Here is a 26589-nt window from a genome sequence, read left to right on the forward strand (position 1 = left end):
CCAGTCAGGACTTTGGGGAGCCTCCTCTCCCTTGAAGCAGACTTGTTCAGGGCAAGAAGCTAAACGTCTTCACCTCCTAGGGTCTTCTTGGAGCATTAGCATCCTCTGCCCTCGCGTGCGTTCCCACAGCGCGCCACCCAGTGGGGTCTGGGGAAGCCACAGGGTTCTGCACACCCCACTTTGCAGTCAGACGTGACTCTTAGCCAGCAAACAGAGGTTTATTCGATGACAGGAACAGAGTCTAAAACAGAGCTTGTAGATACAGCGAACCAGACCCCTCGGCCGGGTCCATTCTGGGGGGAGTGAGCCAGACCCCTAGGTCTGCACTTCACTCCTCGTCCCCAGCCAGCTCCAACTAACCACCCCTCCAGCCCTCCTCTCTGCTCAGCTCTTTTCCAGGCCACGAGGTCACCTGATCCCTTTGTCTCCAACACCTTCAATTGGCACTTTGCAGGGGAGGGGCCCAGGCATCAGTTGCTAGGAAGACAGAGTGCATGGAATTTAGGTGCACTGGCCCTTTGCTCTGCAGCAATCACACACCCTTATCCCACCCCTAGATACTTAAGAACTGCCTAGGGGACACTGAGGCACCAACACTGTATTCAGAGCAAACATTAAGAACAGTCCCAGTTCGTCACACAAGGCTATGACAATAGCCCAGTTACAGGAGCTCTCGTCTGGTTCGAGACGCTGCGGCCTGCACCCGAAGTGGTGATGGGCCACGTTTCAATCCATGCTAACGCCCTTGGGGGCTCAGCGGGTTCATAGCTGCTGCTTGGTTACGCTGTGACGGGTGCCTCTGATCATCACAGAGGGATTTGAGACTAGACACAATAGGCGTTTCTAAAGGCCCATTTCTGTCTGGCTATTTATAGTGCTCCGCACATGGGTGCACCTCAATGCCGGCCATTTCCTGTGATTGTGAGTGGTTCTTGGTTGATTATTTCCTGTTGTTTCTGCCCAGACAAGGTTAGCTGGCATGCAGCTCTCCTGCTGCCTTAGGCGTGTCAGTTGGCTGGGATTTGGTTTCACAATCTCCTCTCCATCATAGACACCCGCAGAACTGACCAGCGTGACATAACCCTCTAATGTGCCACCATTGGTGCAATGAGGCATGCATCAGTGCAAGGCACAACTAACCGATGCCCCAAAAGCCCAGCCCTGTCCAGCCCCCTGTCTCCTGCAGGTCGAGAAAAAGGAAGAGAAAGTTCAGGCAGGTCTTGTTCGCTGGGCCAACGAGCGGAACCGCTCAGGCGCTGCACAGAGGACAGCTCAAAAGGACAAGACAAGTCTCTCCCCAGGCACAACCTAGCATCAGTGTCCTCCTCCAGTGGGGGCAGCAAAGCTGGTCGTTATCCACCAGTCCTTTCCTTGTTGATTTTGCCAGCAAGATCAGGAGCAGCCTTTGGGGGTTTTACAAGAATGTGGAGCCAAAGAAAGGCTCGCAAGCCCCCAACTGCCCTTTTTCGCCCCAGCCCTGCCTTATTCACGTTTGACTCAGCCAGTTTGCCTGCCCGCCCTGGGTGTGAGTGTCTCTAGGTGAGAGAGGGGAGGCCCGACTCCACAGCCCAGTGCTGGACCTCTCTTGCAAGGCTGCCGACGAGGAGGACAAGTGTGGGGCTCCTCTGGGAACTGCGGCGAGTTCACCCACACTTTGCACAGGCCGCCCAAAGCTGCACAACAGTAATTGCTTTTAAACACTACTGCTCGGGGGTCAGGTTGGCACTGGCTGGAAAACAGACACACACACACACGTGTGTATGTGCACACATCACATACATGCCGCATATATACATGTGGGCACACGTACATGCACACACTTTGCAGGTCACCTTTCAAGTGCAAGTTTGCAGACTCTTGTAGACTGCAACAAACGACATGGGCCACTGGCCCAAAGCCCAGGAGAACTGCTGTGATTTGACACTGACGCTTTTCCCTTGCCCCGCCCTGAGGCCAAGCATCAAATTGCCCCACAAGCATCTGATGAGCTGAATGACCTGCACTGCTGCCTGTGAACCTGAGCCTCACAAGGGTTATCGGGGCGTCCTCGCCACAGACAATGAACCAGCTTTTATGAGCATGGAATTCAAAGACTTTCTGAACAAAAATGGGCTTAAACCTATTCAAACTTCCCCATCTGATCCAGCCTGCAGAGGCCTCGCAGAGAGAGCTGAGAGGATCTTTAAAGAGGGAGTGAAGAGATGATTTGTGGCAGCTCAGGGATGAAGCTAGCTCGATTTCTTTGGAAATACAGAACCAGTCCTCCAAGTGCACTGGGTGTGAGCCCACCTAGCTATCGATGGGCAGGAAGATAAGAGCTCGTGTGGATCTAAATCCATCCCAGCCTGGGGAGGGAAATGCTAAGGCCAGAAGATTTCCGAAAACAGCCCCATGGCTATTACGCCAAAGACAAAGAGCTGGGCCCAAAGGACGTGGGCTTTACCCAACGTTTCAATGCAGCGTTGATTCCAGGTACCATCCTAGATCAAATTGGCCCTTTGTCTTTTCAAGTCCAGTGAAGTGACGGCTGGATTGTAAGACGCCCTCAGGAGCAGAATGACACACAAGAACCACAGCCTCTGCCCTTGGCTGGCGACCACCTGGAGGAGCCGAGACCAGGAACAGATGCAGTTTTTCTGGGGATGCCCAAGATGGGGGGATCTACAGAACTGGTGGACCAGGAGCCTGGGGCAATTGGACGACTACTCCCCATGGCCACAGAGAGGCGCTCACTGTGCGTGAGAGAAGAGCCTCTGGTTATTTGTATGGCACATCCAGGCTGTAAATTAAGAGGGAAGGGATGCAGTAAAGTGGACACCAGAGTATTATGGGCTGGAACCAGGCTCCACCCCTCCCTGACTTCCTGGTTAGTTAGCAGGTGACTTCCCCCACTGTCTGTCTGCATTTGAATTGGGGAGGGGGAGAGGCACTGGCCCAGCCAGCAGCGCAGACGGTAACATGTGCTGCCCATGCAGGGTGTGGCCCCTTTGCAAAGTGGGAGGAGCCCCGAGGAGCTCCCTGGCTGGGCCCTTATGAAAACCTGCCCCATAGTCTCCACAGCAGGCAACACTGGGGCTGGGCGGGAACAGTAGGTTGTGATGTGACAAGTGGGCGGGGCTTCACTAGGGGCTGCTTTAACAAGTAAATTAGCAGCTCCTGACTGAGCATGCTCAGAAGGGCTGTGGCTTTATCAGCGATGGCCCTGTGGCTCGCACCCAGGATCTGAGCAGCCCTAAACATCAGGGGGCTCAGCCTAAAGCTGGGATCCCTGCTCCGGTGCCGGTGGTGTGTTACTGCAATGAACTGGCTAGTGTGTGTGCACATACATGGACCACTGTCCTTGAGCAGATGGATTAGAATGATTCAGCTGTGTGGCATAGGCCCCGTACTGCTTAAAGGAGATTCACCTGTAGCAGATGAGGCCGGGCCTGTGCTTTTGGAGCGGGGGCAAGTGAGTTCTGCCCCAGCTCGGCTGCAGCGTGACGCACGGCAAGGCTTGGGAAGTGCTAGGCGGCCATGGATTTTTTCCAGTTTTAGCTATGCTGTTTTATGAAGAGTGGTCCCAGCTACAAGCCGGGCTCCTGGCTAGGGCTCTGTGCGGGCGGGTGTCAAAGCGCAGCCAGCTTAGAGTTATCTCTGCAGCACACTCGGGGGAAGCCGTCGGTTCTGCAAACAGGAAGGGGAAGGCAAGAAGTGGGGGCTCAGCCAGTCAAAAATGATCCGGGAGATTCTGCTCCAACTTTGCACAAGCCAGACAGTCAGTAACGAAGCCATAGTCCACTTGGGTGAGAGACCCTCCCGCCCGGAGGCTCATTTCAGCCCAGAATCCATGGGAGTGGGAAAACAGCTGCTTACAGAGGAAATTGTTTTGTAATCTCAACTTCCAGCAGGCACTGCCCGGAGCCCCTCCAAAGCCATATGCTCGCCCGGCAGCCCGCCGCCAGCTGCCTCCCGAATGCCAGGCTGTTTGAGGATGCTCTTGGGGAACTATTCCTGCATCACAGCCCAGCAATGGGTCCCTTCTGCCCCCCTCCCCCCACCCAGGCATGGGTGCCCAGTGGGTGCTTCCCCATCCCCAGTCCAGTTCCCACAGGTAGACAGCACTTGCCCCCCCCCTTCACCGCTCAGCTTCAAATGAGGAAGCGGGGGGAGGGAGGGGTGACAAAGGAAATCAGTCCTAGTTTTAGTTGCACTTTTGTCATTTGCCGCAGAAAAGCCAAGTGAGGAGAGTCAGTGTCAGGTCGTGACCATGTTCCCTGATCCCCAGTGACAGGAGCCCAGAGCACCACCCCCACCCCACCCTCCTCTCAGGGCTGCAGCAGGAAGAGCAGGACCCCAGGCTGCAAGGACACCATGGTAAGTAGAAAAGATTGGATCCATGCTGCAAAGGCTAGGGCACTGCCCCCTGCTCTGCCGCTGTGGGGCATTACTGCACCCACTGGGGTCACTGCACCCTTTCCTGTCCGTGCATCCACTGGGGGTCACTGCACCCTTCCCTGCCCCTGCACCCACTGGGGTCACTGTACCCTTCCCTGCTCTGCACTCACTGGGATCACTGCACCTTTCCCTGCCCCTGCACCCACTGGGGTCACTGCACTTTGCCCTGCTCTGCACCTACTGAAGTCATTGCTCCTGCCCCACCCCCCCAAAATCTACCAAGGTTTCACTGCCTGCTGCACCCTGCCCCCCACCACTGTATCTCTAGCCTCTGCTTAGCACCTGCCATGCATCCCTGCCCCCTTACGCTGAACCCATCCACTCAAATGTTTCTGCCCTGAGTTCCAGGGAGCATCTGGTCCCCGAGGGGCTGAAGTAACCTGGGTTCACGGCTGTGTGGGTGTTGGAGTTGGAAAGACTCTCAGAGGCTGGGAAAGCTGCAGCTTCCCCATCCCCCCCCACAGGAAGGTGGGGGCTGCACAAACCCCTCCCTCTCCCCAGTAACATCCTGGGGCTGCCAGGTGAGCCCCTATGGGGCTGGGGCTGAATGAAAATTAATGTCCCTGTGTTGTCCAGGGCTGCAGGGGAGGGACAGGGAGCGGGGGGTGCTGGGGAGCCCAGCGGGCTGGATGCTGACACCGGGGGGGGATGTGCTGCTTCCAGGCCTCACGCAGGCTGTTGTTCAGCTGGATTCTCACCCGCTGCTGCCCAGGGTGGGGCCTGGCTGTCAGGGGCTGTTTGCATTGGGGGTGAGGGTCGGCGCTGCACCTGGGGGCTGATGTTGATGGAGGGGTTCGGGCAACGTGGGGAGGTTATGGAAGGTGCTTTGGATTTTCCTGCCCCTGCCCACCAGGGCCCGCGAGCTACCCAGGGGGCTGGAGGGCCCCTGACATGCTGCCCTGCTTCCTGCTGCTTCGGCTTTTCAGCAGCACAGACATCTCCAAGCACGCAGAGGCAAGGCAGAGACCACAGCCAGCCCAGCTCGTGCTCTGCCACCCCCGCAGTGGCACTGCTGCAATGGGGAACTGGTATCAGGAGGTGCCACCTCTGGGAGCTATTTTCCCAGCTATTAGGCATCACAACATGCCCGAGAGGGAGCTCAGTGTTGCCCTCCGGTGATACAGATGGGAAGGCCAAGGCAGGGAACGCCGAACGTCCTGGCTCAGAAAAAGACGTGGAGGCGCAGGAGAGAGAATCAGCGAGACACAACATGGAGCTGTGGCCGGAAGGGCTAATGCAATCCTTGGATGCATAAAGCAGGGAGTCCGGAGTGGTAGGCGGGAGGTTATTGCACCTCTGGATTTGGCACTGGTGCAGCTGTTGCTGGAACAAGCCATCCAGTTCTGGTGCCCACAATTCAAGAAGGCTGTTGAGAAATTGGAGAGGGGTCAGAGAAGAGCAGAGAGAATGGCTGAAGGATTAGACACATGCCCTATAGTGACAGATGCCCGGAGCTCAATCTATTCAGCTAGCAAAGAGAAAGGAAAGGACTGACTGGATCACAGACTATAAGACCTGGGGGAACTCTAGGCCTGTACTTTAGCTCAAGACATCTCTCAAGGCTCTGAGCAGCTGCCATCACCAAGGAGCCCAAGACACTTTTTGGAGGAGTAGAATTTTCAGGCAAAATTCCAGCTTGGATAATCCCATTCTGCCTCCCGGGGACAGGACACAGCAGCAAGTGTGAACGCAGAGGGGAGGGCGTAACCGATGCTGAGGCAGGGGCAGGCCCTGTCTCTCAGGAGGACCATAGGGCCCAGCCCCATGGTATCCATGCGCCAGGGAAACTCAGTCCTTTTCACAGCTCCACATTCTTTGGGCCTGATTGTCCCCCGCCGGGCACCTTGTGCTGCCGTTTGCACCAGCAAGAGTGACGTGAGGTGCCAGCCGGGGGGGGCCATCAGGCCCAAAGACTGGTGAAATGAGAAAAGGCCCATGCAACTCCCCCCGGCCGGTCCCCAGTGTGGGGTGCAGTGCGAGACTTGCCCCTATAGCGAGGCCTTTGGCTTCTCTGGTTTTAAACGACCCCTATGATGGGGCTTTCTGCCTCCCCGCCAGCCTGGCTGGTCTCAACTGAAAATAGTTCTGAGTTCTCAGGAGCCCCTGAATGGGTGAGATGCCAAGTGCCTCTGTCCCAGTGTTTGCGCAGAGCTGAATCTGCCCCGGGTGCCTGTTCTTAGAGTCGGCTAAATACAGACGGCGTGAGAATGGTGAGAGGTGTTATAAAAAAAACCCAACCCTGAACAATAGCAGCAGCGGCACGGTGCACTTTCTCAGAGTGTCTGTGGTCAGGCTGATACACGCAGGACTCCTTGCCTAAGATATCTGCTCCCTCTGTGTCTTCCATCCTTCCATTCTCCTGGCCCTGCAGAGCCGAGGGGAGCGAGCCACAGGCATTAGTGAGGAGATCAGCGTGTGTGTAGCTGGCTGCCCCGCGGCTCCGATGTCTCCCCTCCTCTCTGAGCATCTCAAGGCACGTGGCATAGCTCTCCCCGCCCCGCCCCCCAGTGAGGCGAGCCAGGGATATCAGCCCCCTTTTGCAAATGAGGAAACTAAGGCACGACGCTGTTCTGTGACTAGCTGAAGGCCGTACATGAAGTCTGTAGCAGAGCTGGGAACTGGGCATTTGGCAGCCCACACACCCCCCCCCCCGCCCCCGGTGCTCTCACCTCAAGGTTTCTCATCCTTCCTGTCACTCATACACACCCAAGGGACAGACAGAACACAGCTGGGTTCTCAGGTGCTAGGTGGGGTTTTGGGCCAGGGCAGTTGGACATTGGAGAGGGGTCAGAGAAGAGCAGAGAGAATGGTTGAAGGATTAGACATATGCCTTATAGTGACAGATGCCAGGAGCTCAATCTATTCAGCTAACAAAGAGAAAGTCCCCCTTTGATTGGTTTTGATTTCCTGGCTGGTAATGCACTATCCCCTTCTTGGTCTTTTGAATAGATCGGGGGTATTAGGGCTCCGGTTGCCCCTCTTTCAGCAGTGAAACTTTGCCCCGGTTGGTACTGTCTTTGTTTTTCCTTCTTGCTTTCCTGACTGGAACTACACTTTGGAGCAAGGCTGAGATGGTGTGTAAGGGCCCTGGGGACGTGTCAGATCTTTATCTGTGCAAAATATCCGAGCCCTTGTGGGGTGGGAGGCAGTTAGCAAATATACATGCCGGTGACAGCCAGTGATGAAGCCTCACTTGTCAGCTTAGGGCACAAACAAGTGGGGCTAGAATCCCCGCTGCCCTGCGTATCGTGACGGCATTGACACCATCGATTTAGCAGTATTTTACACCCTCTGCGTCCTGTTGTGAACGGCTGGCTGCACAAGATGCTGCGTAATGGGGAATCAGGCCCCAGGTTTCATTATTAGTGTTCACCCATCGCAGCTAACAGATGAGTAACAGCCACTAGACTCTCACCTATGGCCCACTCCTCTACGAGGGTGTTGGATAAATGGCCGGAGTTAAAGCCAGGCAAACTCACATGAGAAATAAGGCAGCGAAACAAGCAAGGGTGATTAGCCAGCGAAACGCGCTCCCAAGGGAAGTGGTAGATTCTCCGTCTCTTCAGATCCTGACTGGCTTCTTTGCTAGAAGCTGTGTATTAGTCAAACCCGCAGGGCAGGGGTAATCGGCTGAAATGGAACGGCCCACGTTATACAGATGCTTAGGGAAGATGATCTAATGATCCCTTCTGGCCTTACAAAATCGGTAAATCTGGTCTAGACTCATTGGGCTGGGTGAATGCAGGAAAGCACCTGCAGTCGGGCTGGGATGACACTAAAACTACAAACTGTATCGCAGTTAAATGAAGTGGTTTCAGAGAGAAATAGCAGCAGAAGAGAGAGAAATTAAGAAGCTAAATTCCATCGCCTGGTACCTCGTATTGTCATTTGCACCAGTGCAAGGTGGGCGTGAAACACAACCTCTCCCAATCGCTGGAACGTCAAATCAGACCCCCCCCCCGCCCAGCTTCAAGCCAAGAGTCCTTGACTCAGGTCCTCAGAGGTACTTAGTTTCCTCACTTCCACAGGAATCAGCAGTGGATCGGGACCCTAGTAATTACAGATACCAATGGGAGGCCAGGCCAGCCCCTGGGAGCCTTACAGGAAGTGGAACCTTTTCTAGTTAGGGTGATGATCACAGTTACCGATACTTATGTATTTGTATTGCAGTCATGTCTTGGCACCCCAGTCATGGACCAGGTCCCTGTGGTGCCAGGTGCTGCACACGGAACTAAAAGACAGTCCCTGCCCCAAAGAGCTTGGTCTCTGAGTCACGTCCAGGGATCTGAAAGGCCCCCATTATCGAGAATGTAGAGGAAAAGGACCCTGGTCGGGCATTTTCTGACCCCTGGCAGTGAGGGCTGAACCCCCCTCCTCCCGGGGGGTTGGGGGGGGCTGCAAGTATGTGACCGTCTCACTGAAATCATCTGAAATGCTGCAGGCAACACTTTCAAGCCCTAGTCCTTGAGTTCTGGGATTTTGCAAGAAGCTGGGCCTGAGGTTTGTGCCGCGACCACAGGGTGCTACTGAGGAAGGAAAAGGGGAACTGGGGGCTAACAGTTGTGAAAGCAAATTCACTCATTGCCCCCTTCTCGGCTGATAGTTACTTAAGTTTGCCAGTAAGGAGGCTGGGGCTAGAGCCTGGGTCTCCTGACACCTAGCCCTATGATTGAACCCCTAGATCAGAACTTCCTTCTGGCCAGGCAGAGAGCTCACTATCCTCCAGCCGTGCACATGTGAGTCCCCTCAGCAGGCCTAGCTAGCGTGGAAGAGCCTCCCTTCACCCTGTGGCTTTATTGTGAAGAATGAGTCAGACACACAAACTTGCGTTCACAGATTGCATTGGCAGGGGTCAGTGTGTGACAGGGTGGGCATGTAGCTAGTGGTCAGCGCTGCAGCCTGTGCATCACACGCTCCAGACTCTGTCACTGATGCACTGCGACACCTTGGGTGCACGACTTGCAATGTGACCTCCTTGTGCCTTGGGTCCCCCACCCGTAAAAGGGAGATACCCTGCCTCCCAGGGTACTGTGAGGCCTAATTCACACATATCTGTAGAGGACATTGAGCTCTTCCAATGGAAGATGCTGGAGAAGTGCTGTCATGGGGACAATTCCTGCTCCCGCTGAAGTCAGTGACAAAACTCTCATTGAACTAAACGGGACCAGGATTGTCCCATTGCGCCTGTTTATTGAGGCACATTAACTCCGTAAAGTTTGGTCAAGAAACATTAAGTTGTCTATATCTAAGGTGAGAACCAGCCATCTGTCTGGAGTCCCACAGTGCCAAGTGCATGGTTGAAATGGCTTATTAGCGCATAAGAGTGTATTATTGATCAAAAGCCTGTTCGTGATACAAGAAATTAAACTGCCTTAACCCTTTATTGCAGCAAGCTCAGGATGCCCACACCAGATAACACCAATGGCCTGCCAAGTCTAATCAGTATCCTAGCTCTGGTAATGGCCAATCCCAGAGATCTGAGAGGAAGGCCATAAAGGCCCATAATGCATCTGGCCCTTTGCAAATTACTGTGCATGGAAGAACAATCCCTTCCTGACCTTTGTCAGGACTAGCTGACCATGCCCTGAAGCATGAGGCTCGATTAGCCCCTTGCTTCGCTTGCACAGTTATAAATGCTACGAATAGTCATACAACAGTCTGGCTAATAATAGCATTCCAGGAAACCGGCATGATTAATCTGAACTATGATCCCAGCTTCACTGGGTTTCTTTTATAACGTCTCACTAGGAAGAAAGAGAGTGGGTGATGGAGGAACTCAAACAAGGAACTAGAGAAAGAGGGAAGAAGAGGCTGAGTTCTCTAAGGGTCTCTCAAAATCCTGCGTACACAGAGTCCTGCCTGCTAAGGATCCCTGCTGCCTAGCATCAATTCTGTGACAGTTCCGTCTAGAAAGAGTTTTGTACCCCAGGTACCCAGAGGGAGGTGGAGTTGGGTTTATATGGAATAACAGCATTTTTTTTTCATCATACTTCCCATTGTATGACTCAGCTTCACGCCTGGTATTACAGCCCAACAGCAGGTCCTGTGGCTAGTAAGAGATGTGGCTGGGGTCTCTAGTGGCCGCCATGTGTCTCCACCTAGGGACTGTAACATTTCCCCCTCCCCGACCTCATGTGACTCAGGCCTAAGGACAGGAGGGGGCCACGCTCATCCCCACTGACATCAGTACAGCTGCAGCAGGGCTGAACTTGGCCCATGAAGTCACATACTGTGGCCTACGACAAACCCCAGTGTTCCCTTGGGACCTTGCTCTCCTAGTCTGTTCTGGATAGGTTCTTACTCCGCGCTCACCCCTGTGTCTGAGCATCTTCCAGTCATATATTAAGCAATTAAACACGGTTCAAAAAAGAACTAGATACATTCATGGAGGACAGGTCCATCAATGGCTATTAACCAGGATGGTGTCTATAGCCTCTGTTTGCCAGAAGCTGGGAATGGGCAACGGGATGGATCACTTGATGATTCCCTGTGGGGCACCTGGCATTGGCCACTGTCAGAAGAGAGGATACTGGGCTAGATGGACCATTGGTCTGACCCAGTCTGGCCGTTCTTATGTTCTGATGACCAGCATCTGCCAGATGTTGGTTGGTCTCTCGTCCTCTCCCCAAAAGACGCACGTGCAGTGGAGTGTCTTGTGTTTTGGGTAGGGTTTAGTGGTGGTGGTGTTTATAACTCTACACGGGGCTATGTGGTTACGTTGGAGAAGGCAAGGGCAAAGAAAGACTCCTTGCACTTGGAACAGGAGATGGGGAGGTTTGCGATGGGCCTTGGTTTCTGGGGAAATTCATTCCACAGTCTCAGGCCAGCCCTCGAGAAACTTCTGTCTGCTGCACAAATCAGCTGTGCCCTTATTGTAGAGCGTTCGATTGGGCTGGAGGGGTGCACGGTACCACCGCTGTCAACTCTAAGCCTTCATCCTGCAGCTTTAGGCACTTTCAGATTGCCTGGGCCCAAGCTGTGATGTGCTTTGAAAATAAGCGTTGAGACCTTAAATTTGATTTAAAATTCAGTGAAGAGCCAATACAGAGAGCAGGTGTGATGAGTTGAGAGTAGCCTGTGTTGCTGCAGCCTTCTATACTAGCTGGAGCTTCCTACATACCGAAGGCTTCATGTCCATGGCTGCATCCAGCTGAGTAGCATCTGCTGGCCCACGCGGCAGATGACACAATGAAGGTGGTACAGGAATGACAAGGCCGGGAAATGGGCTGATCTGCACAGGTGGATGCAACCTCATCAGAGAATGCCTTCCACCTGCTGGTTGGCGAGTTCCGGCTGCACAGGAGAGGTGCATGTGACAGAGGAGGGGACAAAGGGAGCAGGTGTTTTTCTGTGTGAATCTGGTGGGAGAGGCTGGATGCTTGGGCCAGAGTTATCTTAGTACGTGGCACAATCTGAAACCCTGAGTCCAAAATCAGCTCTGTGGCTCCAGGAGAGAGAGGAAAACAAAGAAAAAGAGGAAGAGAAGAAAAAGGGAGAAGCGGAAGGAACAACTGGCTGACGGGAGAAGTGAAAGCTGGTGCTGCTGCACGTCAAGTGAAAAAAGGAAACACTGGAGCAGCAGCAGCAGGAGCAACATGCAGAAGATTCACTGAGCTAGGGAGTGCCGGATGCTGTCTGTGAAACATAGCGAGATTCACTAGAGCAATGAACTGGGCTGGAAAGGAAGAGACAGGCTAGGAGTGACCAAAGCAGGGTCAGCCTTGAAATAAATAAATGGTTGTACTTTCTACAGCTCCACCCCCATACCAAACTCCTCCCACATGCCCAGCACCACCACCATGTGATACCAAAACAAGATGCTATTCACAGTGGGTTGAGCAGCCCATCACACCGTAATAACCTGGATTCATTCTTGTCTGCTTTGACCAGGTTCTAAGTGATGAACAAACTTGATATTTAAATTGTCATTATTAAGTTTCAGAGTTAACACTCTATTAAGCTAACCTCTCAGAGCTGTTGTTTCAGGCTGCCTGCAGACTCAGGCAGGCATCATTGCATTAGTTTACACCCAGGGCACCTCTGGAAAGTTTTCTTTGCTGGCTTAAGTATTAGATACTTTTTTTAATGAAAGTTTAGCACAAAATGGCAGTCACCAAGGGAAACTAACTTGGCACAACCCAGCTCATTCTGATCCCCTTTGAAAGTCCTAAACCCCAGGCCACAGCTTCCCTCCCAACCAGCTGCCATGGGAGTACAAAGATAGACAACCTCAGAAGACTTCCTCCGTGATGCACTGAAAAACAGAAACAAGCAATTCCTACTCATCTCTCACAGAGAGGAAATGATGAATTATATGTATTAATGTATCTGTACTGGACGGGCACCTAGAAGCCAAGGCCTCAATGTACTGAGGACTGTACCAACAGCTAACACAAAATCCCAAAGCACTTCCAAGCTGAGACACAGATGCAGAACGGTGTTTAGGCTCCTAACTTCTAATTCTATGATTCTGTGGCATCGGTGGGAGTTACAAGGCTCAAAACCTTTGTGAATCTGGGCCCACGTGTCACGGGGAGACTGGTTCCTTTAAGAGGGAACAGGTCCAGTTCACCTGCGATTCATTGGCTGCTTCCCATTGGGGCCTGATAGGGGGCACCTGGCCGCTATAACAAGCCATGCGGCCGTTCAGGGAGAGTCACAGAACTATAGATTAGTCGGGCTGGACGGAACCTCGGGAGATCATCTAGTCCAGCCTCCTGCACTGAGGCAGGGCCAAGCAAACCAAGACCATCCCCTCACAGGGGTTTGTCCCACCTGTTCCTAAAGATCTCTGGTGATGGGGATTCCACAACCGCCCTTGGGAGCCTGTTCCAGAGCTTCACTCTCTAGAGTTAGAAAGTTTCTCCTGTTGTCTAACCTAAGCTGCAGATGGAGCCCATTGCTTCTTGTCCTGGCTTCCATGGCAGATGGAGAACAATTGATCAGTGTCCTCTTTCCCCCTTAGCATGTCTGAAAACTTATCAGGTCCCCTCTCGGTCTTCTTTTCTCAGGACTAAACAAGACCAGTTTTCTGTAACCTCTCCTCATATGCCAGGTTTCCTGAAACAGGACAGAGGATGGGCAAGACTGGGCATTTGTCCCATTTGCTCTTGCCATCTGATCACCAGTTGGCAAGAGCAAACTGAACAAATAAACAGTTTCTCCACCTCACAGGCAGAGGGGGAGAGGGGGGTCTCAGAGCCTGGAAGGGGCAGGCGGCAGGTGGACTCAGGCCACCTTGTGCACAGGGGGGAGAGGAAGGCCTCAGGGTGATCCAGCGGGGACAGGAAGCAGGGGGACCCAAGCTAGTCCTGCGTGCTGGGGAAAAGGAGGACCTCGGGTGAGCCCCAAGCGGGCAGGAAGCAGGGAGGACTCAGGACAGCCTGCATGCGGGGGGCACTTTGGGCCAGCCCCATGGGGGTGTCCTGTTTTCCCTTTGGGAAAATATGGTATCCCTAGTGGGGGGGGTCCCTGAAGAGAGTGGTAGGGACCTGGGACAGCAGGAGTTGGAAGCCGCTGGGAGGGAAGAGGAGCTGGTGTGACAGACCTGGGGAACCCCACTAGGTGGAAGAGTTCTGCGGGGGGCCCTGGGTAAAGGGAAAGAACCAGCTCGGCACGAGGGTGACCCCACAGGGGGATCTGCTGGTGGAGGGGCCACGGGCGTGGAACTCTGTTGGAAGCCTGCTCAGAGGAACCCTGAGGCGAGGGTTGAAGGGGAACATTCATAAGAAGTGTGGTCAAAGACCAGTGGTGCGGAAGCCCCGGAACAGGAGCATGGGAACTGTGAGGCAGGGTTTGTTCACTCTTGGGTGGAAGGCCGTGAGAATGGGACCGGGAAGAATGACAGAGGAACTGGGTGTGACGTAGCTGGACAAGGCTTTGGGGTTATGGTGACCAGACAGCAAGTGTGAAAAATCAGGCTGGGGGTGGGGAGAGGGTAACAGGCGCCTGTATCAGACAAAGCCCCAAATATCAGGACTGTCCCTATAAAACCCCTGTTTGGGACTGATGAACTATCTTGCTTTGAGAGAGCTGCTGAAGCTTGCAATTATAAACTATGCCTAAGAGTGGGCCTTTCATAGAATCACAGAATCTCAGGGTTGGAAGGGATCTCAGGAGGTATCTAGTCCAACCCCCTGCTCAAAGCAGGACCAACCCCAACTAAATCACTGGACTTGGAGGAGGACATATTTCCTTTCCCAACCAGGTGAGATGGCTGGTGATTGGGTCCATAGGGAGAGGATGGGCAACTCAGCTGGCCTCAGTGACAAGGGGAAACTGAGGCAGGGCTCATCCTTTGTACTGTGGCTGGCTGCCAGGGGTGCCCTGGTGCGGGGTGAGATCACCATGTTGGAGTCAAGAGACAACTGGCAGAGACAGAATGATATAGGATGTGGGGGAGCACAGGACACTGGTGCTGCACAGAGAAGCATTCTTGTTTGTGAGTGTTTGATAGCGTAGTGGGGTGAAGTTTATATGCAGCACCTCCGGCTTGCTGCCCAGCAGGATGGAAGTGGGCTAATGCCAAGGTTGCCACCTGGCCACGGTTTCCCAGATTGTCCAGTTTTTGAGGTATTGTCCCAGGAAATCTGTCAGGGCACTCAGAACACGCTGCCTGCTGTCCAGTTTGATGGGCCCGGGCTCATCCCAATCTCATAGATTCATAGATTCTAGGACTGGAAGGGACCTCAAGAGGTCATCGAGTCCAGTCCCCATCCCTCATGGCAGGACCAAATACTGTCCTGGCGTTTTGTACCTCAGAGGTGGTAACGCCAGCTAAAGCGTAAACTGCAGTTGCTTCCTCCTGACTTTGGACTGCTATGGCAGCCAATACAAGGCGGCTTTGTGAGGCTGGGCCTCCCCAGCTTGTGATTCGCAGGAGGGGAAGGAGGCTCTGCTACTGGGACGTCCTGGCAGTTCAGATTCTGCAGAACATGGCAAAGCCTGCACCCAAAACAGGCCTCTGCTTTTTCCTTCTCCCCCACATCTACCCAACCCTCATTCATTTCCCCAGAGGAGCCTTTTGAGCTTTTCTGACCATGTTTCGCAGCAGGCCCCAAAAGCGATGTGTCCAACAAGCGCTGCTTGCATAATATGGGCTAGTGCCAAAGGTCAGGCCAATCTTTGCAAGCCCATGCAGGTGGGAGTGGAGGAGTGTGTGTGAGGGAGATAACGGTACTTGATTTAAATTTATGGGCAAATTCTCTGCTCTTGCAAATTGGTATGGCTCCATTGACTTTGCTGCAGCTGCGCTCTGTTTTACTAGCAGAGACTTTCACTTTTAATATCTTCGAAATGAGTTAGAGCCATAAATAATAGTGACAATTTGCTCTTATGTAATTCCTGAGATCTGAAAGCACCTTATAAAGGGACCAGAACATTATTATTCACAAGTTACAGATGGGGAAACAGGTACAGAAGTCACATGGTGGGTCAGTGGCTGAGCAAGGAGCAGACACACACACAGGTCCTGGCTCACAGACCCAAGTCCTAACCATTGGACCATGCTGCTTTCTCGAAAGCATTCCATTTGCATCGCTGTATGCCATAATTCTCTCCCATCTCTCCACAGGGCAGCAAGGAGCGGTTTCACTGGCAAAGCCACAATGTCAAGCAGAGCGGAGTGGATGACATGGTCCTTCTCTCCAAAATCTCCGAGGATGCTATTGTGGAAAATCTTAAAAAGCGCTTCCTGGATGATTACATCTTCGTATCCTTTCCAGGGGCTGTGCTGGGCGTGAGGCATCTCACAGAAACCAAAACAGGCCACCCCTGGGGCAGTAAAGCAGTGAAATAGTTCTGGGGTCTGTCCTGCCAATTCTAGGTTTGTCCTTTATGGGCGGGTCTGGCAGTGTCCCTGTAAAGGGGGTGAGCTCCGGCTCTTTCATCAGCAATGTCCTTCCAGGGTTGGAGATACAGGAGGAAAATAGTCCCCTGTTGTGTTGTTGTGGTCGGAGGTGTAGGGATATCTCCTGTGAGTCTCTGAACAATACTCAGCAGTGGATGCAGGCACTCTCAGATGCAGCCACAAAACCAGCTGCCGGTCTCAATCCGTGTATGGAATCTCCTGCTTTTCGCATAGGAAGGCTCGAGAAGCAATGACAACTGGTGAATCTGAAAGGCTGAATGGACCAGTGCGCACTCCCTCTGGGCCACTAGGGGCAGAATTTCCGGCGCTCAAAATCAGGGCCAGAATTTCAAACAAAGTCAGCTCCCATTTACGACCAAAACAAGCACCTGGATTTTCAAAAGAGCTTTGCCCACGGGGTGCTGAACTCACTTGAAAATGTGCCAGGGAGTGTTTCAGTGGGTATTGCTGGGTGCGAACCGCTTCTGAAATTCCAGCCCTGAGGGCTTTTGATATTTTGGCCTTCAGGGTTAGCAATCAGGCCAGGTGCCCTTGGAAAGCTCACTTCCCCCAGATCTGCAGGACGGGCTCAGTCGGACCCATGGCCTCCATGTCATGATGATCTGGCCATTCGTAACTCACCGCTTTCTCCTACGGGCCCCTCAGCTTGTGGGAAATACAGTGCTGAGAACGATCACCGGCAAGCAGAGCAGTAACAACAGTTCTTTTAAAATACACCATTGTCCCTCTTGCCCCATCCTTATTCCCCCAGGGGGGTTCCTGTACATGGGGGAAGGAAAACCACATATGAAAAGAAAAACTGGTCAGAAAATGGGGGTTAGGGCAAGCAGTGCACTGAAAAAATATGAAACTTTGGTGAAATATTTTGGCCAAAAAACAAAATATTCTAGTTGAAATGGAGGCAGCAGTGCCTCATGGGAGTTATAGTTCTGGTTACTTACGCCGCCATTCTCCTCTTTGGATCAGTTGGGCTTTCAGGCCAGACTACATCTCCCATGATGCATCACAGCCAGGGTCTCCTTCCCTTCACCAATAAGGTAGAAAGCAGTACCTCATAGGAGATGTCATCCACCCAAAAAGCCTGGCTGGCCATAAGAGGAATACAAGGAACCTGAATATATCTCCCATGGTGCACTGCTTTCTACCCTGTTGGTGAAGGGAGGTGGTGAATAGGAGTCTCTGGCTGTGATGCATCATGGAAGATGTCGTCTGGCCAGAAAGCCTGGCCCATAGAGACAAATGGGAACATACGCCACTGAACTGCACCCTTCCCATGAGACGTTTTTAATTGAAATTTTTTGTTTTTTTACGAATTATCTAAATTTTCTGCAGAAGCTGAACGCTTTTCACACATAAAAATTCTTTGGTTGAAAACCCAATTTTCCATCAAAAAACAGTTCCGGCCAGGCCTAGCGAGAGCATGCGGAACAATCTCATATTTGTGGCCAGCCCAGTGCAGCGTCTGTATAAATTCCCCAGTGCAGAGGGCTGGCTGGATGACACAAGGTACCAGGGTGTGGGATAACTAGGTTGACTGGAGCCAGTCTGCCGGAGGAGGCATTATAGAAGGAAGACTATTTACACAGCAGCACCAGGGCAATGGTCATGGAAAAACACTCCGGCACCTCAGTTACGCCTCTGCGGTTTTGGAGCTGGCTGGAACACCTGAGTTTGGCATGGACAGTACTGGAGCCTCCAAAGAACGCACAGCTGAGTGACAGGAGAATCCAGAACCTTCACCAAGCGGAAAGCCTGCACGCAAAGATGCATCACCGTAAGAGTTGAATGTATCCCTGATGGGAGCCAGCAGCCAGTTCCCATGAGCTCCAGCCTTCAGACAGACAGCAGGAGCGCACCGGCTGCAACAGGGCATGGGAGAGAGGCATCCCCTGAAACACCTGGGCCTACACCATTCAGGTACCTGGCATGGCTCCCAGATATGAACAGACAGCCAGTGCGGCGTATGGAGCATAACAGAACATGCGCCCACTGCCCTGCCCTGCACAGAAACCTGTTCACCTATAGTGTATGCGGCTTATTGACTTGGTGCCTTGCAGTCTGCTCAGATACAGAAACCACACCAGTCTGTTTCACTTCCTGGCTCTCATCCCTCGGACAGCACTTTGGGGTTTTGGTTCCCAGCATTGCAGCAGGACAAGTTATAAAACAACACCGATCATGAAATAACGTTTCCATTTAATATCTGTTTGGAGTCAGGCCAGTGTGTCTCTGTGGGCCTGGTTCTGTGCTGCCCTGTGACTTGTGCCACTGTGCAAAAGGGTGCGAAATGTTCCCTGAGCGAAAGGGTTGCGTTTTGAACTCCCATCACGAGTGCACAAGAGGCAGGGTGATGGAGAATCGGGCCCTTGCTGTAGTTAGCGGTGAAGGCTTTATCTTTACAAAATCTAAACTTTGGGCCTCCGATGCAGTGACAGCTGCTGAAGGATTCATGTCAGTTCCTTGTCCCCTTATCTTCGGACGACTGGCTCACGTGGCAAGATCCACACTCCCACTAGGTCTGGGCACTGGGGCACTATTCCTTGCCTCCATGCATCACTTGGCAAATTTTGTAGTCAGTCCCTACTTTCAGGAGACTGTTCTGCTTACTTCATCTGTGTTACAGGGAAGGTGCACTGAGCTGGGAGCCAGGAGACCCAGTCTCATCTCTTTCACCCACTGCTGGTTCTTTGCAATTGAGCAAGGCTTCGTAGCGCTCTCTATGAGACAGGCAAGTGTTAGTCTCTTCATTTCACAGACCAGGTAACCTGTGACCGAGCTGAGAACAGAACCCAGTTCTCTGGCATAGCACCCCCAAGGCTCGGCCACACTGTGTTTCAGAAAGAATCTGCCCCGTCTGTGTGCTTGGCTATTCTCTATGCCACCACCAAGGCCACGCTCCTCTCCCAGAGCCAAGAACAGAACCCAGGAAGCGTGAGCTCTGCTGTTCTTCTTTCTGCTGTCTCGCAAATAGCTCTGCAACCCAGGATGGCTAATATTTTCCTCAAAAAAAAAAAAAAGCAGCAACCTCAGGTAGCCACCCTGAGCTATGCTGCACAATCCCTCTCAAATCCTAACCCCAGGCCATTGTGGACCACACCAGAGCTGCTGCCGGACAGGTCCTGGGATGGAACCCCCCATGAGGGCTAAAAGGGAGGAAGCCGGGTTATTATTTCTTTCCATGTGGTGTCCTCCTACCTTGCACCCCAGCCGAAGGACTTAGGCTCTGGGGCCAGCACTGGAATCCTTCCCAGATCCCAGTGCCAACACCATTAGCCCTCAGCCCAAAGTTTCTTTGCAGATGGAGCTTGCCCTGGGCTCGGCCAGCCTCACCCATGTGCTCCACGGCATAGGCAGACAGCCCTCGCTGGCCCAGTTCCAGCCCCCGGCCCGCTGACATGGCTGTGTTTCCTGTCAGCCCCTCACCTTGGCGGTGTGGCTGTGCTCCCCCATGGCACTGTGACCCAGCGGCTGACTTCGTGGGTTACGCTAAGGCCTCTCGAGCAGCCCATAGCTGCTTCTCTGGCATCGGCCATTCTAAAGCACGATGCTTTGCTCTGCTCCAGCCCAAGGCTATTTCTAAAACGGGGACCTTTGCTGAATGCTGGGTCTGCCCCGGTGGACACAGCACATTCGACTGCTCTGGGAGTCTCACTGATTGCACATGTCCCTGTCATTGTATGCCAGCAAAGAGAGCAGATCCAGCTGAGCAGGCTCAAGAAGCAAACCCGGGCTTCTCCGGAGTGATGCTTTCGTGGACTGGGAGCGCTCTGTGGCAATGTTGGGTCGCGGAGGGGAAGCACTTCCTGGATTTAAGGAATAGGCGAATGGACTCCGAAAGGAGCTGTAGCTGTGCTTCTCTTCATCTGGCATACAAGGGTGGCAGCTGGCTCAGCAGGGCTAAGGGGGTGGGGTGTGAAACAGGAGAAGATGGAGTGGAGGATTTTGCAAGGTTATGGGCAACCTGACTGCAGCTATGCTGGTGCATCTCAGTCCCTGCCCTTTAGCACCCCCTGCTTTTCCAGTCCTGGCCTGCCACACAGCTCTGCCCATGCACTCCAGCCCTGCCTTCAGCACCTCTTACACTATAACAGGATTCAAAAAAGAACTAGATAAGTTCCTGGAGGACAGGTCCATCAATGGCTATTAGCCAGGACAGGCAGGAATGGTGTCCCTAGCCTCTGTTTGCCAGAAGTTGGGAATGGGTGACAGGGGATGGATCACTTGATGATTCCCTGTTCTGTTCATTCCCTCTGGGGCACCTGGCATTGGTCACTGTTGGAAGACAGGATACTGGGCTAGATGGACCTTTGGTCTGACCCAGTCTGGCCGTTCCTATGTTCTTATTCATAGAATCATAGAATCTCAGAGTTGGAAGGTACCTCAGGAGGTGTCTAATCCAACCCCTTGCTCAAAGCAGGACCAACCCCAACTAAATCATCCCAGCTAGGGCTTTGTCAAGCTGGCCCTTAAAAACATCTAAGGAAGGAGATTCCACCACTTCCCTAGGTAACCCATTCCAGTGCATCACTACCCTCCTAGTGAAATAGTGTTTCCTAATATCCAACCTAGACCTCCCCCACTGCAACTTGAGACCATTGCTCCTTGTTCTGTTACCTGCTACCACTGAGAACAGTCTAGATCCATCCTCTTTGGAACCCCCCTTCAGGTAGTTGAAAGCAACTATCAAATCCCCCCTCATTCTTCTCTTCTGCAGACTAAATAACCCCAGTTCCCTCAGCCTCTCCTCATAAGTCATGTGCTCCAGCCCCCTAATCATTTTTGTTGTCCTCCGGTGGACTCTTTCCAATTTTTCCACATCCTTCTTGTAGTGTGGGGCCCAAAACTGGACATACTATTCCAGATGAGGCCTCATCAGTGCCGAATAGAGGAGAATGATCACGTCCCTCGATCTGCTGGCAATGCCCCTACTTATACAGCCCAAAATGCTGTTAGCCTTCTTGGCAACAAGGGCACACAGTCGACTCATATCCAGCTTCTCGTCCACTATAACCCCAGGTCCTTTTCTGCAGAACTGCTTCCTAGCCACTCAGTCCCCAGCCTGTAGCAGTGCATGGGATTCTTCCGTCCTATGTGCAGGACTCTGCACTTGTCTTTGTTGAACCTCATCAGGTTTCTTTTGGCCCAACTCTCTAGTTTGTCTAGGTCCCTCACACAATGAGGGACCTAGACAATTCACACAATGCACAGTCAACCTGTGGAACTCTTTGCCAGAGGATGTTGGGAAGACCAAGACCCCCTGCTGTCCCAGCCCTGATGCCCCACTGCACCTCACGCTGACCTGCCTTGCCTCCATCCCTAGCCTAGTAGGTCTTTGAGGACCATACGCAGCCAGATGCCCATCTGCAGGGTCCTAGTTCTGTAACTTAGCCTCATGCATTGGGATCTCAGTCTCCCGCAGGTCCCTGGTGCTCATCCACATGGGGCACCGCACCAGGGAAGGGAGAAGGTTTCTGTGGAGCCCCCCATTCCTGCTCGAGTCTCTGACAGCTGCCTGGCCATGGGTGTTGATCCTGCCTATATCAGGGCTGTGGCATTAAGGAGCTCGCTGCGATGGCGATTGGAGGAGACAGTCTGCACAACCCTGCAGCGTCGCTCTTTGCTTGGCTGGTTCCTTGCTCACCAGACTGAGGACATAAACTCCCCCTGATCTTATATTTGATTATCACGGGGTCTGACCCATAAAGGCATGAGAATGAGCCTGCCTCTGTGCCCAGACAAGTGTCTTTGCCGTCCCAGTGGCCATCCAGAGCGCTCCTTTTGCTCCTGCGTCCCATCCCCACTAGGAGGTGGCAAGCTGGCAGCAGGGAAATCTTCCTAGGCCTGGCTGAGCACCAAATTCCCCGGCTAGCAGGCTGGGAACAATGTTTCCCTGCAGGGGGGACGAGAGCAGTGAGCTTCGGCAGGTCTCAGGGAAGAGCAGCACACCAGAGACAGCGCGCACTCCGCTCTAGTGGGCTGCGGTTTCCACCGAAGGCAAGGCTGTGTCCTTACAAGGCCATGCTCTGCTACACCTCAGGGCGGGTTCTCCTGCCTGTGACAGCAGCCCGGAAGGGCTGGAGTGGGCTCATTTGTTTGGTTTTTTTAAGAAAAGAAAAGAAAAAAAAAAAACCAGAAACCTCCCCCTTCCTTTTTTTCTGCTGCTGTGTAAGGGCCCAGTGTTCAGCCATGAGTCAGTCCAGAGCACTTCTGCATTCCACAGGAAACACCAGCCCCTCCGCCTCCTCTTCCTCCTCCTTTCCCGTTCTGTAAGAGACACGCTGTTCCCCACGATCATTCCATCTCCTGGGGGACAAGCCACCCCTGGCCTCTTGAACCACGTGGGCATGAGAGGGACATGTCCTGCTTAAACATCTGCCGCAGGGAGTGAGGCTTCTAGCTCTGTATGAACCCACACACCTTCTCACTGTAACACCCACCCTTCATTCCCAGACCCCTCCATTGTAATGGTCCCCCCTGCTCTGCTGTCCCCATAGCCCCTCACTGCAATACCCTCCTGCTCACCACCTCATATCTCTCTATGTTTGGGGTGTCCTGTGCATAGGCCTCCATCTTTGATCCACCTGGAGCAGCTACTATGGGACAGGTCTATAGGAGGGACAGGCAGAAGGTGCAGCTGTAGGAGTCAGGACACCAGGGGTCAACTCCCCAACCCCGCCCCTGGCTCACTAAGCAAGCTGTGAGATGTCTCTGTGCCTCAGTTTCCCCACCTGTAGAAGGAAGGTAATTGTACCCTCTTTATAAAGGGCTTTGAGACCTATGAAGTACTGAGTGTTGATCATAACAACTGGGCAAAGTGCACACAGGGTGTTGTAAATGTCACTCATTGGACCCAGATCTTCAGCCCGCATGAATCCGTGTAGCTTGACCGACTTCAGTGGGGCCCTGGTGAGTTACACGAGCTGAGGATCTAGCCCATAAAAGTCTTGCCATTGCAGGGATTTCGGGGTTTGCCTCTGGCACATGTGAAGATTTTTATAGACCTTTTGTGCAGACAGGCTGGCTGTACGTGGGGCTCGCTAGGAAGGAAGGAAGGAACTTGGGCAACCAGGCAGGCTGCAGAAGGCAGCTAGGGTGAGCATCGCCGAGGTGGCCGGAAATAGTGGTAACCTGTGATGCACAGCAGAGTGCTCCATCCCGATTGTGCTCCACATGGACCCACCCCTGACCCATGGACCCACTGGCCAAGCCACAGTGACTGGGGACGCTGGAGGGTGCTACCGGCAAGAGCGGTGTGGCCCGTAAACCTCCTGGCTGGAATGACGAGGCTCTGCTCCTTGTGCAAAACCGGGCCTCCTACTCCCTTCATGTGGTACAGCTGTTTCACCACATCAAAGCCGTGCTGGGGACGTCCTTCCAAAACAGGCTGCGATTTTCACCGCTTGTTTTGCTTGCTACATACTCTCTGGGGAGACCACAACTCAGAGTTGGTGGGCGCCTACAAACAGGGTCATCACCTGGACCTGATTTTGCAGGGTGGCCCCTGTTTTCATGGGCCTGTCCTGGGCTCTCATCCAGTCTGAGGCTGCAGAAAGCTCCTGTTGAGCTGGAGTAGGAAGTGAAAACTCTGCAAATGCATCATTAGGTGAGGTCTTAAGAAGAGAAGAGCCACCTTACACTGGATCGGACCCTTGGCCCATCTTCATCCAGTGCCCAACCTCCTGCTGCATAGGACATGACCACTGGTCCATCTAGTGCAGTGTCCATTTTCCAATACAGGATCAAACCCACAGACTAGCTTAGCTGGCATTCTGCATTCATGTGGTGGCAACACAGCCTCACCATGGGGTGATGTCATGTGAGCGCAGCCCATTTCAAGATTGCAGCAATAACGCTTTGTTGTTCTGCAGGACAAGGCTTTGGAGGGAGACCACCCACCAGGTGCTGCTGGGCAAGAACGGGCTTTGTGAAACCTCTTGGCCACTAGGGGCAGGGTTTTCACTAGTGCACCGCATTGGCACCCACAACTGGGGCCAGATTTTCGAAAGCGCGCAGCTCCCCCTTAGGCACCTGACATAAGTGGCCAGCTTTCCAAAAGAGCTCAGTGTGACAGCTGAAAATCCAGGCCTTTCTCGAGGTGCCTAAATGGGAGCTGAAACCCTGAAATTTGGCCCTTGGGTGTCACTGGATCTGATTTTCTTTCTGCCTTTTGAACTGGTCCCAAAGAACAAACTCCTCCAACATCCTCCCTGGTGGAATTCCAGTGCCTCCTTCCTGCAGCCCCATGTCAGGAAGATGCTAGGTGGGAGAGGGTTGTGCCATTAGCTCTCTGCAGCCTGGCTCTTCCCTCACCATGAGGAGGGGAGGCACATCATGTGTTTTACTTGCTGCCAATGCTGCTAGAACTAGGGGTGCTGCCGCATCCCCTGGCTTGAAGTAGGAATAACAGACACCAACTCCATGATTCCCCTCATCAGTACCCGCCGTATACAAATTGTTCCATCACCCCGCTTGCTACTGCCCCTTAATTCTCCTGCTGATCAAGGTGCCACATCATGGACCCTTCCCCCAGGATGGCAATCGGTGTGACAGGTCCATGGCCCCAGGGTTAGAAGGAGCCAGAGAAGCCCAGAATGGTCCATCTGCCATCACTCTCCTTGGGCCTTAACTGCGCCATGGGGAACTGTCTGCAATGAGCCACTCAATAAGCTGCCAAGTTCCAGGGGTAGGGGAACTATGTGTGTAGTGGGGGGAGGGCGCTGAGAGCCATTGAACCAAACTGTAAACCACTTCAAGCCAGGGGGTGCGGCAGCACCTCTAGTTCCCACACCTCTGCCAAGTTCTGTTCCAGATCCCAAATCCCCCAAGGTTCCAGAGTTGGGGGTGGAGGGGATCTGGCCCCATCTCTTGTATCAAAATCCTCACCATGCACCTGACTCTACCGTGGTCCTTTTGGGTCTGGTTGGCTTTGGGTACTGTGGCATGTCTGGGGCGTGGGGCTGGGTGGGAAAAGGAGGAACACGAGGGAAGCTGACGGACCCTTAACAAACAGCTCAGACCTATATTGGCTCGGTGCTCATCTCAGTCAATCCCTTCAAGCAGATGCCTTACTTCACAGACCGGGAGGTTGAGCTGTACCAAGGAGCGGTGAGGAGGCTGGCTGGTCTTGGGGGGTAGAACTGGGGCGGGGCTGTCTGACATAACTCCTTGTTCAGGCTACTCTATCTTGTGCCTTTGGATGACATGCAAGGTGCAGACACGTTTCTAACTGATTGTATAAACGGGCCCCAGGCTGGGGCCTCGGACTGGGAGTCACGCGGCCTGGTTCTGGTCCCACTCACTCTATGATCTGCTGGATGCCATGAGCAGCTCCCTGGTTGTCTGTGTCCTCTCCAGCTCTGGGACCTATCTAGGTTACTTCAGTATATATTTCCAAACACAACCTGTGTTAAGGTTGAAAGTACATATCAGCAACTTAGGGTAAAAAAATATTACTGAGCAGCTGCTGTTATTCCAAAAAACAGCTTTATAAGCCCAGGAACTTCAGAGTTAAGGTTACACTAAAAAGAAACCTAAAGATATTAAGATATGGAAATCCACAGATAACACAGCCAAAAAACCTTAATTCTGCCCTGAAGGGGGAAAAAATATGAAAAAAATCAAATGTGCCTTTAAAAATCAGTTTAAAATAATCTGGAGTCACAACCATTACTATGCAACTGTCATACTTAGTGGTTCTCAACCTGCGACCCACGGGCTGCTTGCGGCCCAATCCGCAAACAGCGGCGGCCCATGTGACATCCTCAGAGCCATAAAGGGCGTGTATGTATTGTATGGATGCAGCCCGCATAACACAGAATGCTGCATATGCCTCCCACAGTGGTAAATAGGTTGAGAACCACTGGTCATACTTGTATAGTTACCACATGGCATTGCTATAGGGCAGAGTTAAGGTTGTTTGAGTGCCTACCTGGAGAAGGGTGGTGATGCATGTTTGTCTCTTATCCTGCCAGGGAAAGCGTTGCTCCCCGAGAGGGTTCTGGTTTATGCGTTAGACTCTGCGTTGTAGTTAGTAACCATTATTCTCGTCATCCGTTTGTTGGCCTCTAGGCTCAGTATGAAAATCCACCCCACATCTACGCTCTGACCGACAACATGTACCGGAACATGCTGATCGACGGAGAGAACCAGTGCGTCATTATCAGGTAGCAAGGATGCAGACTCCCAAATAAGAGAGACTTGAGTGGAGGAAGTGGGGGTTGATCTCAGCTGCTGAGCAGGGTCAGGTCTGTTTCCAAGGACCCCATATGTGCCCCACAGGGAGG

At 53.0% G+C, this 26589-nt stretch overlaps 1 protein-coding gene across 2 annotated transcripts in view; it reads left to right on the forward strand.

Annotated features, from left to right (window-relative positions):
- The first annotated feature begins 3752 nt into the window (after positions 1-3752).
- Positions 3753-26589, forward strand: part of MYO1F (myosin IF) — a 50372-nt gene continuing 27535 nt past the window's right edge. The window contains exons 1-5 of one of the 2 annotated variants that reach the window (XM_075070860.1): positions 3753-4093; positions 4212-4356; positions 16010-16147; positions 25322-25411; positions 26375-26469. In XM_075070860.1, the coding sequence (XP_074926961.1) occupies positions 4354-4356; positions 16010-16147; positions 25322-25411; positions 26375-26469 (326 nt within the window). In that variant the 5' untranslated portion in view covers positions 3753-4093; positions 4212-4353. Of the gene's footprint in view, positions 4094-4189; positions 4357-16009; positions 16148-25321; positions 25412-26374; positions 26470-26589 lie in introns of those variants that run through there. The other variant, XM_032774017.2, reaches the window with a different exon arrangement.

The sequence above is a fragment of the Chelonoidis abingdonii genome, chromosome 11 (assembly GCF_003597395.2).
Source record: "Chelonoidis abingdonii isolate Lonesome George chromosome 11, CheloAbing_2.0, whole genome shotgun sequence".
Taxonomy (NCBI): domain Eukaryota; kingdom Metazoa; phylum Chordata; order Testudines; family Testudinidae; genus Chelonoidis; species Chelonoidis abingdonii.